This window comes from Dendrobates tinctorius, unplaced genomic scaffold (genome assembly GCF_039654945.1).
Source record: "Dendrobates tinctorius isolate UK_male_01 unplaced genomic scaffold, ASM3965494v1 ptg000092l, whole genome shotgun sequence".
NCBI lineage: Eukaryota > Metazoa > Chordata > Amphibia > Anura > Dendrobatidae > Dendrobates > Dendrobates tinctorius.
In genome coordinates this window covers 75,308-87,979 of record NW_027361760.1, presented here as the reverse complement: position 1 = coordinate 87,979, position 12,672 = coordinate 75,308, and the positions used below count along the sequence as shown (strand labels likewise).

Here is a 12,672-nt window from a genome sequence, read left to right as displayed (position 1 = left end):
TTCAGGAGGTAGTCATCAACGCCCTAATGTTTGGCACTTGGAAAGGCGAGGGTCCCAGTGTTTCAGCAAATGATGGTGCCCGTATCGTCCCAGGTTAACATTTTACTGGAAAGGGTCCCCAAACAACAAAAAAGGGAAGATAACAAAAAAGTGCAGAGAATGCTCCAAGAGGGGAATCCGAAAGGACACAATGTACCAGTGTGAAACCTGCCCTGAGAACCTGGCCTGTGCATTAAGGATTGCTTAACCCCTTAGTGACGGAACCAATTTGGTACTTAATGACCAAGCCAATTTTTACAATTCTGACCACTGTCACTTTATGGTTACAGCTTCAACGGATCCCACTGTTTTTTCATGACATATTGTACTTCATGTCAGTGGTAAAATTTCTTCGATATGACTTGAAAAAAAGGAAATTTGGCAAAAATGTTGAAAATTTTGCAATTTTCAAACTTAATTTTTGTACACTTAAATGGGTTCACACAAAATAGTTAACATTTCTCACATGTCTACTTTACATCAGCACAATTTTGGAACCATAATTTTATTTTGTTAGGACGTTATAAGGGTTAAAAGTTGACCAGCAATTTCTTATTTTTCCAATGAAAAACATTTTTTTAGGGACAACCTCACATTTGAATTGAGTTTGGGGGGGGTCAATATAACAGAAAACACCCAAAAGTGACACCATTTTAAGAACTGCACCCCTCAAGGTGCGCAAAACCACATTCAAGAAGTTTATTAATCCTTCAGGTGCTTCACGAAAGCTAAAGCACAATGTGGAAGGAAAAAAAAAATCAAAATTGTACTTTTATCACAAAAAATTTACTTTGGAACAATTTTTTTTTTTTTTCAATTTTCACAAAAGTATCAGTAGAAAATGGACCCCAAAATATGTTGTGCAATTTCTCCTGAGTACACAGATACCCCATATGTGGGGAAAAGCCACTGTTTGGGTGCATGGCAGGGCTCAGAAGGGAGGGAGCACAGTTTGACTTTTTGAACACAAAACTGTCTGGAAACAATGGTGGCGCCATGTCGCGTTCGTAGAGCACCTGATGTGACTAAACAGTGGAAACCCCCAATTCTAACTCCACCCCTAACCAATACCATAACCCTAACCCCAACCCACTTACTATTTTTTTATTTTGATCACTATGACAGGGTCTATCACAGTGATCAAAATGAACCAATAGGAAAAATTTCCTATTGTTGCCGTACGGTAAATCTCTGTGGGCGCACTGTGCATGTGCCCGAGGGGGAGGATCAGGGGACCTTATTACTCTCTCTTCTGATGAGCGATCACATCAGAGGAAAGAGCAATTAGCTTTTTTTTTTTTTTGCAGTTGCCGGCGACCGCAACACCGGGTCGGTTCATGTTCTCTCGGGTTGCCGAGACCCCGAAGAAATTCCGACTCTGGGAGGCGCTATACCCCTATCCCTCAGCACTGTTAAAAAGAGGCGCTGTGGTTTAAGTACCTTTAACTGCCACCGTTAAAAGGTGTATCGGTGGTCATTAAGGGGTTAAAAGTGTACCACACATCCACAAATTAATAACATTAGTTTTTCCACCACATGTATCGGCATACAACAATTTTTGGGGACCATTTTCTCCTGTTACCCTTGTGAAAATAAAAAAAAATAGCTTAGTTACTCACCGATAACGGTGTTTCTCGGAACCCATGACAGCACCACGGAGAGAGGGGGTCCGCCCATCAAGGACAGGAACCTACAGACAAAAGAGCGGCACCTCTCCTCCGCCCCCAGTTGGTTACAGAGCATCAGAGGGTCTCCCGGTTAATTAACAACAAAAGTATATACATAACATTATAATGTGTATACTTATAGAGAAGCCTCGTGTCTAAGAACACACTCTACACACATTAAATCGTGCTCACCGCACACGTGAAAAAAGGGGGGGAATTAAGCGGGTGCTGTCATGGGTTCCGAGAAACACTGTTATCGGTGAGTAACTAAGCTATTCTCCCTCGCCCATGACAGCACCTACCTAGAGAATTTCAGAGATTGGTAGCTTAGGGAGGGACCACCGCCTGAAGGACCCTTCTCCCGAAGGTCAGGTCAGACGCAGAGGCTAGATCTAGGCGATAGTGTTTGAAAAAGGTAGAAGGTGTTGACCAGGTGGCCGCCTTACAGATCTGCTCTATTGATACCTCTGATCTTTCTGCCCATGAGGTCGCCATTGCTCTCGTAGAGTGGGCTTTTAGACCCTCCGGGATGGTATTCCCGCTGCATGAGCATGCCAGGGCAATCGCATCCCTTATCCATCTTGCCAGGGTACTTTTGGACGCCCCGAGCCCCTTTCGAGGTCCCTGGAAACACACAAAGAGATCCTTCCTTCCTACATCCCTTGGTGGCCTCTAGGTAGTGCACTAAGCACCGCTTCACATCTAATGTGTGAAATTTCTCCTCTCCTCTATTCGTAGGGTTTGGGCAGAAGGAAGGAAGGACTACATCCTGTGATCTATGGAAGTGTGTTGCTACCTTGGGCAAATATGCAGGGTCAGGTTTCAATATAATTCTATCCTCCATAATTTTAATGAATGGGGGTATTGCCGATAAGGCTTGAATGTCACTCACTCTGCGAGCAGATGTTAGGGCCACTAGCAGTATCGTTTTTAATGATAGGGTCTTTAGTGGAGCTGACTGGATAGGCTCGAATGGGGGTCCCGTTAGGGCTGACAACACTAAGTTCAGATCCCATGATGGTACTTTCTGGGTAGCTATTGGTCTAGACCTGTTTGCGGCCCTCATAAACCGTGATACCCAAGGGTCGCTCGCCACCTACTGATTATAGAGGGCGCCTAGGGCCGCTACATGTACCCTCAGTGTGTTAGTCGCTAGTCCCTGTTCTAACCCCCTTTGGAGGAATTCCAGGATTTTATCCATTTGTATTCCATCCTGAACCTTTGCCCCCGAACTGGATCGGAATTTCCTCCAGGTTCTACCATAGGCTTTGGTTGTAATTGGTTTTTTACTTTTTTGCAACGTGGAAATTAGATTTTCTGAAAATCCTTTCCCCCTCAGCAGTGACCTTTCAAATTCCATGCTGTTAAATGGAGGTTCACTGCTTGGGGGTGTAGCACAGGACCCTGCGATAGGAGGTCGGGGAGATCTGGTAGAACCCAGGGGTCGGTTACTGACATTATTCTGAGCCATGAAAACCATGTTCTTTTTGGCCAGAAAGGGGCTATAAGTATTACCCGAGCCCCCTCTTCCCTGACTTTCCTTATCACCGCCGGGAGGAGAATCTTCGGTGGGAAGGCATACAGTAGTCCCCGTGTCCATGGGAGCATAAATGCGTCCAGGGTCCGAGGATTCCCTTTGGGATTTAGAGAACAGAATGCTTCCACTTTTTTGTTTTTGTGGTCTGCAAATAAGTCTATGTCTGGGGTTCCCCACATTTCCACAATCTTCTGAAAAACGGACTGATTTAGAGCCCACTCCCCTTGATGTAGTTGGGTACGGCTCAGAAAGTCTGCTGTCTCGTTCTCTACTCCCCGTATGTGTAGCGCCGATAGGGACAGTAAGTTTTCCTCGGCTAACCTGAATATCTCGGAGGATGCCTCCATTAGCGTTCTGGACCTGGTTCCCCCTTGGTGGTTTATATAGGCCACTGTTACTCGGTTGTCCGAGAATATCCGGACATGATGGCCCTTTAATGCTGGCAAAAAGTGACTCAAGGCATAATTTACTGCTAGCAGTTCTTTTTGATTCGAGGAGGCTTTTAGTTCTTGACCTCTCCATCCCCCTTGAGCCACACTGATGCCCATGTGTGCTCCCCATCCCACCGGACTGGCGTCGGTGGTAATTAAATGTGTGATATTGGCCTCCCAGGGAATCCCTTTGGACAAGTTGTTTTTGTCCTCCCACCAGGCTAGGGAATGAATAGTTTTTGAATCTAGCGTAATATGATGTTCCAAGTGGTCTCCTAAAGCCCGCTGGTTGGTCAGGACATCCCACTGCAGATCCCTCATGTGTATTTGTGCCCACTGGACCGCCAGGAAGCATGCAGAGAGGGACCCTAACAGGGACATTGCTCGTCTTAGTGTCATAGAAGGGTTTTGCCTCGCTTTTTGTACCATATGAATGATTCTGTCCCTTTTGTGATCTGGCAAGTAACACACTTGGATGTTTGAATCCAGTGTCAGGCCTAGGAACTCCTGGACTCTCCTTGGTTCCAGCCTTGACTTTTTCAGGTTCAGAAGCCACCCGAGGTTTTTTAGAGTGCTCATCACTCTGTCCCTCTGTTCTGTGCATTTCTGGCCTGAGCTGCTCGCTATTAAAAAGTCGTCCAAATATGGCACTATCAGAACATCCTGTTCACTTATGTGAGCCATCATCTCTGCCACCAATTTCGTAAAGACCCGTGGAGCCACTGAGATCCCACATGGCAGGGCCCTGTATTGGAATTATCTTATTTCTCCTGCTATCGAGACTGCTAGCCTGAGGTATTGCCTGGATTCTTTGTGAATGGGGACATGGTAGTAGGCAACGCTGAGGTCTAAGACCACCATAAAGCATTGCGGAAAGAGAATTTTGATGGTCGATTTGATCGATTCCATCTTGAATTTTTCGTTCTTGACATAGCAATTCAGTCTTTTTAAATTTATGATGGTGCGGAAGGTGCCGTCTGGTTTGGTTACTAGGAAGAGATGCGAGTAGAACCCCCTGCCTCTCTCCTGTGGGGGAACCTCCTGTAGGACTTTTTTGTCCAACATACTCAGGACCTCCTTTTCGAGGGCGTCTTGTTCGTTTTTTGACGACATTATCGGGGTAATTATATATTTTTGCGGCGGGAGAGAATAAAAGCTTATCCTTAATCCTGATCTTATAAGATTTATCAGCCAGGGATTGTTGGATATTTTCTCCCAGGCTGGGAGGAAAAAACTTAGTCTCCCTCCCACCCTGGGCCCACAGTCACTTGGCGGGTTTTTTATCCCGGGACGAGTTACCGAAGATGAACCCCCTGTCCCTTCTTCTGTCTTCCCATTTTTGGTCTCTCGGGGGTCTCCTCTGAAAGAACTTTTTGTTCCGAAAGGACCATTTAAAGCCCGTGGCGCTCACTGGTCCTAGGTTTGGGAAGCCTTTCTTTTTGTTGCCTGCCTTTTCGAGGATGTCATCCAAAGTTTCCCCGAAGAGGAATTTCCCTTCACAGGGAATGGCGCATAACTTCATTTTTGTCTGGAGATCCCCAGGCCAACATTTTAACCATAAAGCTCTTCTAGCTGCATTCGACAAGGCTGCCGTTTTGGATGACAATCTTATCGAATCAGCCGAAGAGTCGGCCAGGAAGGCTGCCGCCCCTCTTATCATTGGCATGGATTCCAGGATTTTATCTCTGGGAACCCCTTCCCTTATCTGTCTCTCCAATTGGTCTATCCATACCATAAGAGCTCTGGAGGTACAGGTTGCCGCTACCGCCAGCCTGATGTTTCCCCCTGCTGATTCCCAGGTGCCCTTAAGCAGGGTATCCGCTTTTTTATCTAACGGGTCTTTCAGGGTACCCATATCTTCAAAGGGGAGTGCAAACCTTCTTGAAGCTTTGGCTACCGCCACGTCTAGTTTGGGGGCCTTATCCCACGACGTGGATGCCTCCTCATCAAATGGGTACTTTCTTTTGATGGAAGGAACCGTAGAGTTTTTCCTATCCGGTTTTTCCCATTCTTTATCTATGAGGCCTTGGACGTTCTTATTTAACGGAAATACCCTCCATTTCTTTTGACCCAGTCCTCCGAACATAATGTCCTGGACTGATCTATCAGTCCGGGGGTCCTCCACCCCAATAGTGGATCTTACCGCTTTTACTAAGGCATCCACTTCGTCCAGGGGGAAACAATGACGACCTTCCGTCTCCTCTTCGGAGGATGACGAGTCGGTATTTACAGTATGGGAGGTGACTTCCCCTGACGATAAGCTCTCTGATTGGGACTCTATTACCACGTCCCCCTTCCTTCCTTTCCCGTTTTTTGGATGAAAGGGCACTCTGAATTTCTGCGCGGATTACCGCCCTTAGGTCTGCGGCATGATCCGGGGTTTCACCGCCGAGGACCTCCTGTATACAGGAGTCACACAATTTTTTCTCCCAGGGCGTTGGTAATGGTTTCCTACAGGTGGGGCATTCCCTGTTCTTGGTTTTTTCTCTCTTCTTTCCCTGATAAGGGAAAGAAGTCTATTACAATGGGGAACATTCACGAAGATCCACTTACCCCCCATGCGCGGTTGCAGGTACCGGTTCTGGAAGTGGATCCAAATCCCTCACTGGGCGATCCACGGCAGGTGACTTGCTCCTTGCAGTTGAATGCTGCGTGGATTGACTACTGGACCGGCTCTCCTGTCCGTCTTTATCCTTTTGGCGGTGCTGGTGATGCTGCCTATGTTGCTGCTGCTTAGGCTGCTGTAGCTCCTCATGCTGGTCGCTATCCATCACGCCTGAACGCTTCCAGCCCTGAGGCTGCTTCAGCGTTCCAAATTTGAATAAGCCGCCCTGGCGTCACCTGATTTCCCGGCCTGCACCGCTGCCTCCCCCGGGGAGTGCGCACTGCGCATGTGCCGACCGCGGGGACCCGGAAGTTCCTCCTTCTACTTCCGGGGCAGCGCCATCTTGGTACACCTCTGTACCCCGCGCTGCCCCTATACCGGCGTCCCCCGGCCCCTACTCCTCCCGGAGCGGCGGCCCGGTTCTCCCCGCCCGCTCACCCTGGACAGCCCCTCAGCTGCAGCGGTGGCGGCTTCGGCAACCGACCCCGCCGCGACAGGGGCCTCCCCGCTGTCTGACCGCGCATGGGACGGTCCCGGATCTTCACCCCGGTAAGTGCTGCGCTCCTGCTGCCGTGGTTCACCCGTCAAGGACAGGAACCCAACTGGGGGTGGAGGAGAGGTGCCGCTCTTTTGTCTGTAGGTTCCTGTCCTTGATGGGCGGACCCCCTCTCTCCGTGGTGCTGTCATGGGTGAGGGAGAAAAAGGGGCTAAAACATTTTTGTAGAAAAACAGTGTTTTTATATTATTTTCACTGCTCAAGCTTATAAATTTCTGTGAAGCACCTGAGGGATCAAGGTGCTCACCACACATCTAGATAAATTCCTTGGGGATCTAGTTTCAAAAATAGGGTCACACGTGACGGGTTTTCCACTGTTTGCAAACATAGGGGCTCTCCAAACACAACATGGTGGGCCCCAACCATTTCTGCACTCCAAACAGTCACTCCTTTCCTTCTGAGACCTCCTGGGCACCCAGTGTTTTTTTCCCCCATATGTGGGGTATCAGCATACTCAGGAGAAATTGCACAACAACTTTTTGTGGTCCATTTTCACATGTTACCCTTGTGAAAAAAAAAGTTGGGGGTTAAAAGATCATTTTTGTGGAAAAATTAGAATTTTTATTTTCACGGCTTTATGTTATAAACGTCTGTGAAGCACCTGGGGCTTCAAGTTACTCACCACACATCTAGACAAGTACTCTGAGGGGTGTCATGTCAAAAATGGAGTCACGTGTGGGGTATTTCAACATCAAGAGCTCAACAAACGTGACATGGCATCTTCTTTTCCAAGCCCTGCCGTGCACCCAAACAGTAGTTTTCCCCCATACATGAGGTATTGGCGTACTCAGGAGAAATTGCACAAAGAAATTAGGGGCCCATTTTCTACTGTTTTCCTTGTAAAAAAAAAAAAAAAAAAAATAGGTCTAAAATCAAATTCTTGTTTTTCCTTCCACATTGCTTCAGTTCCAGTGAAGCACCTGAAGAGTTAATAAACTTCAATGTGGTTTTGAGCACCTTGAGGGGTGTAGTTTTGAGAATGGTGTCACTTAGGTTAACATATTTATTAATGACCTTGTAGGGGGCATAGAGAGTAGAATTTCAATATTTGCAGATGACACTAAACTCTGCAGGGTAATCAATACAGAGGAGGACAATTTTATATTACAGGAGGATTTATGTAAACTAGAAGCTTGGGCTGATAAATGGCAAATGAGCTTTAACGGGGATAAATGTAAGGTCATGCACTTGGGTAGAACGAACAAGATGTATAATTATGTGATTAATTCTAAAACACTGGGCAAAACAGTCACTCAAAAAGACCTGGGTGTATGGGTGGACGACAAACTCATATTTAGCGGCCAGTATCAGGCAGCTGCTGCAAAGGCAAATAAAATAATGGGATGCATTAAAAGAGGCATAGATGCTCATGAGGAGAACATAATTTTACCTCTATATAAGTCACTAGTGTGACCACACTTAGAATACTGTGTACAGTTCTGGTCTCCGGTGTATAAGAAAGACATAGCTGAACTGGAGCGGATGCAGAGAAGAGTGACCAAGGTTATTAGGGAACTAGGGGGTCTGCAATAACAAGACAGTTTATTACACTCGGGGTTATTTAGTTTGGAGAATCGAAGGCTTAGGGGTGATCTTATTACAATGTATAAATATATGCGGGGACAGTACAAAGACCTTTCTAATGATCTTTTTACTCTTAGACCTGTGACGGGGACAAGGGGGCATCCTCTACGTCTGGAGGAAAGAAGGTTTAAGCATACTCACAGACGCGGATTCTTTACTGTAAGATCAGTGAGACTATGGAACTCTCTGCCATATGATGTTGTAATGAGTGATTCCCTACTAAAATTTAAGAAGGGACTGGAAGCCTTTCTTGAAAAGTATAATATTACAGGGTATATACACTAGTCTCCTTAATATTGCGTTGATCCAGGGAACTAGTCTGATTGCCGTATGTGGAGTCGGGAAGGAATTTTTTTCCCCAATGTGAAGCTTACTGTTTGCCACATGGGGTTTTTTTTGCTTTCCTCTGGATCAACATGTTAGGGCAGGTTAGGACAGGATATGGGTTGAACTAGATGGACTTAAAGTCTCCCTTCAACCTTAATAACTATGTTACTATGTTACTTTTGGGTATTTGCCGTCATAGACTCCTCAAATTCACTTCAAATGTGATGCGGTGTCTAAAAAAAAAAGGTTTTGTAAATTTTGTTGCAAAAATGTCAACGTTAAAAAGGTAAAATGAAAAGTTTGAAAATTGCAAAATTTTCGCCAAATTTTTGATTTTTTCACAAATAAACACAAGTCATATGGTAGAAATTATTATTCCACTATGATGAAGTACAATATGTCATGAAACAAAATCTCAGAATCAGTGGGGTATGTTGAAGAGTTACTACCTTATAAAGTGACCCTTGTTAGAATTAAAAACATTTGGCCTGGTCAGGAAGGTGAAAGAAGACTTGGGGTGAAGGGGTTAAACTCCGCTGTCGGAGATGGACAGCAACATCTTAATGTTACCAGCAGTAACCAGAGCTGCCTCGAACTTGACAAACACTGGCCAACAATACTTCTGGGGTTCAGCTGCATGGTAGACTGGTGCGAATGCTTTCCTTGTAATCCCCCCCATACGTACCATCGTTCTTATTTGCATTATATAGGATTTTTTTCCTCTTCTTCTTGTTTTTCTTCGCACACCACAATTTCCCTGTAAAGGAAGAGATGGATATTAGAAGTGTATGGAAATACATGAGGGGGCCGAGGTGCTGAATCTCCGCTGCTTTTTTCTTGTGATTTTACATGGACTTTGCCCCATGACAACTTCTACTTCTCTGAATACAAGAACTTTTACAGCATAGCTATATAATTATTACCGCAATTCACATAATCCCCTGCAGGCGAGAAATGGTGGACTCTGACAACAAATCTCTGAATGATTTACGACAAGGGAATAAGTAACAAAAGCCGACATAAAATAATAATTCAGAGGAAAACATGCGACTTCCACCACACGTCAATGGCTCAGAAATCGACCAATTTTCAAAAAAATGTTGTTTCTTCACCAATTACACCTTCTATGACCTTGTTATTTTTTCCCCCTCAAGTTTTTTTTTTTTATATTTCTGCGATCACAGTCCTATGCGGGCTCGTTGTTAGCGGCAGTTATCTATGACACCGTTCTATATGACGTGCTGGCAACACATGGATGTTTGGGGGACGCGTGCTGCTTTATAGAAAAATAAACAATTCTGGAGTTTCAACTTCTTTTCTTAATACAGGGTTAATATTTTTTTTTAATCTTATACCACATATGGCTTTTATTCTGTTTATATTTGGATTTGGGAAAAGGGCAATTGAAAAAAACTCAGAGCGGTGAAATTGCAAAAATAATGCAATTCCACAATTGTTTTTTTTGTTTTTTTACCATGATCACTAAATGCTTAAACTGACCTGCCACTATGATTCTCCAGGTCATTACGAGTTCATAGACACCAAACATGTCTAGGTTCTTTGGATTTATTTTCACCACTTAAATAAAAAAGTTTGTTAAAATAAATAAATAAAATGGCGTGATTTTACAAGACCTCTTCCGCCTCCATTTTTCAAGATCTGGGGCTGAGTTAGGGGTTATTTTTTGTGGACTGACCTGACGTTTTTATTGAAACCATTTTGGGGTAGATGCGATGTTTTGATTGCCTGTTATTGCATTTTAGCGCAATGTTGTGGTGACCAAAAAAAATGAATTCTGTAGTTTTGATTTTTTTCTCTTGTTACACTGTTTACCGATCGGATTAATTTACTTTATATTTTGATTGATCGGGCATTCCTGAACGCAATGATACCAAACGTGTATTTTTTTTATTATTTAATTTTAACTGGGCAAAAAAGGGGGTGACTTGAACTTTTAAATATTTTTAGATTTTTGTTCTATTTTTTACTTGTTTCAATAATCTACTTAGGAGACTAGAAACTGCGATGATCCGATCATTTATGCTACACATAGGGATTCGACACCGCTATGCGAAGCAGAAATTATCTCCTATGAACGTCTGCCACGGGCCAGCGCTCATGGAAGGTTTACAATGACAACCACAGGGGTCTCCTGCAGACCCTGGGTTATCATGCCAACCCATCAGCACCCATGATCAGGTGAAAATGGCGCCAATGGGCGTGATTAGTGATGTACTTCCAGCACGATATGTTAAATAACACTGTCAGATTAACAGCAGCATTTAATTGTTAACATCTATAATTGGTGGGGTGTTTCACTGCTGGGACCCACACCAACTGTTCACATAATTGGAGTGGCGCTTGCAAGTGGTCATATGGAAGGATAATAGTGCCATGGCATAGTGGTGGGTGGGGGTCCCACCGATCTAGAATTTAATCCTGGAAGTCCATCTCAGTCACTATCTGACATGTCTGAACACCTACCTGACTTTTCAGGCTCTTTATCCTCTTCTATAGTCTGCTTCATTGCCTCACGTTGCTGCTGAAAACTTTTTCCTTTAGAGGATGCCAGAAAAAAAAAAGAAGAAAATTCTGAACAACAATAAGACAACAAAAATGTGTTTCCGCTAACCAAGACACTATAGATGGAGACAATACCTGGTACAAGTCCTGCGAGAGGCTGGTTATCTTCATCCCCGTCTCGATATGCCTGCCACCAATTGGGGTCATCTTGGCTGATGATGTGGAGAATGTCCCCCTTCTGGAAGGAAAGGCCCAGCTCTCGACATGGGACATAAGGGTCATCTGTAGGGTCATAGTCGAAGTGTGCCTTCACGTGGACCTGGGAACAAAGTGAGAAAATAATTCCTGCAGATAATGCAATTGTGATTGGAAACAGATTACAAAATATCAAGGTCTCCTCAAGAGGCTGAAATGTGAACAGGGAGGAAGAGAAGTCCATCTCACTATGAGCTAAGAGTATCAGTGAGCTATGTCAGGGTGAAGAGCGATGGAGATGGTCACAGGAACAACATGCGCAGAGTCCGTCACACAGCGCTCAGGAGGGTGCTGACAAATGGCTCAGGGGTCACCAGTCCCTGGTGCATCTGCAGGTCAACCGGGACCAATGATCCTCAGAATCAGGGGTCAGTGAGGGACATCTTGGCACATCAGCACAAGACATTGTGGACATCTGTAGCTTTCAGCTTTGGAGGAAGTTGACCAGAGCACAAGGTCCATAAGGGCACAGTTGGTGAGTTTGATGGAAGAACATGAACGGTCACACAGAGACCGTACCTCAGCCACATCCAAGAACGGAAATGGAAATCTTGCCCCCTCTCAACACCAGCATTTGACCTCACAAATTTCCACAGACACCTCTAAAATCTTGTATAAAGTCTTCCCAGAAGAGTGAGGGCAGTTATAACTGCAGAGAAGCTGACACCATATTTATGTCTATGAATATAGAATGGGGGTGGAGGGGTTTCAGGAAAGCTACAGTAGCTATAAAAACACCAACACACTGCAGCTCATCCCTAGTGACCTGAATGGATGCACAGTTGGTGGCCTGAAGCCCAGGAAATGATCCCTCCAGCAAAGATCCCAGAAATCAGCCCACCACGTGGCTCATGTTATTGCATAATTAGTGATCTGCTGTAAAATTATTAACTATACTGCCTATTCCTAGATACAATATGTCTAAGATCCCAGTGACCTGACACTACCGGCCTGCATAGGAACAGACATAACAAAAGGACACAGATGAGCAATATTGTGATGACTTGTCCATGACATACCACGGTCTCCCGGGCTGGAGGTGATCTGACCTGCTGGCTGGGTATAAGCACAAAAGAGAGCGTCCCATGCATTTCAGCCTAGGAAAGAGAATATTACAATTACAATAAAAAAAGGCAAATGCAATTCTA

General features: G+C 44.9%; 1 protein-coding gene across 1 annotated transcript in view; it reads right to left on the bottom strand.

The window, feature by feature from the left end:
- The window catches only part of PALS1 (protein associated with LIN7 1, MAGUK p55 family member), a 50,084-nt gene that overhangs the window by 24,031 nt on the left and 13,381 nt on the right, over positions 1 to 12,672 (bottom strand). Inside the window, exons 6-9 of the mRNA XM_073586270.1 lie at positions 12,544 to 12,621; positions 11,405 to 11,588; positions 11,231 to 11,302; positions 9,432 to 9,503 (exon numbers count right to left, since the gene is read on the bottom strand). Of these exons, the coding sequence (XP_073442371.1) occupies positions 9,432 to 9,503; positions 11,231 to 11,302; positions 11,405 to 11,588; positions 12,544 to 12,621 (406 nt within the window). The remainder of the gene's footprint in view (positions 1 to 9,431; positions 9,504 to 11,230; positions 11,303 to 11,404; positions 11,589 to 12,543; positions 12,622 to 12,672) is intronic.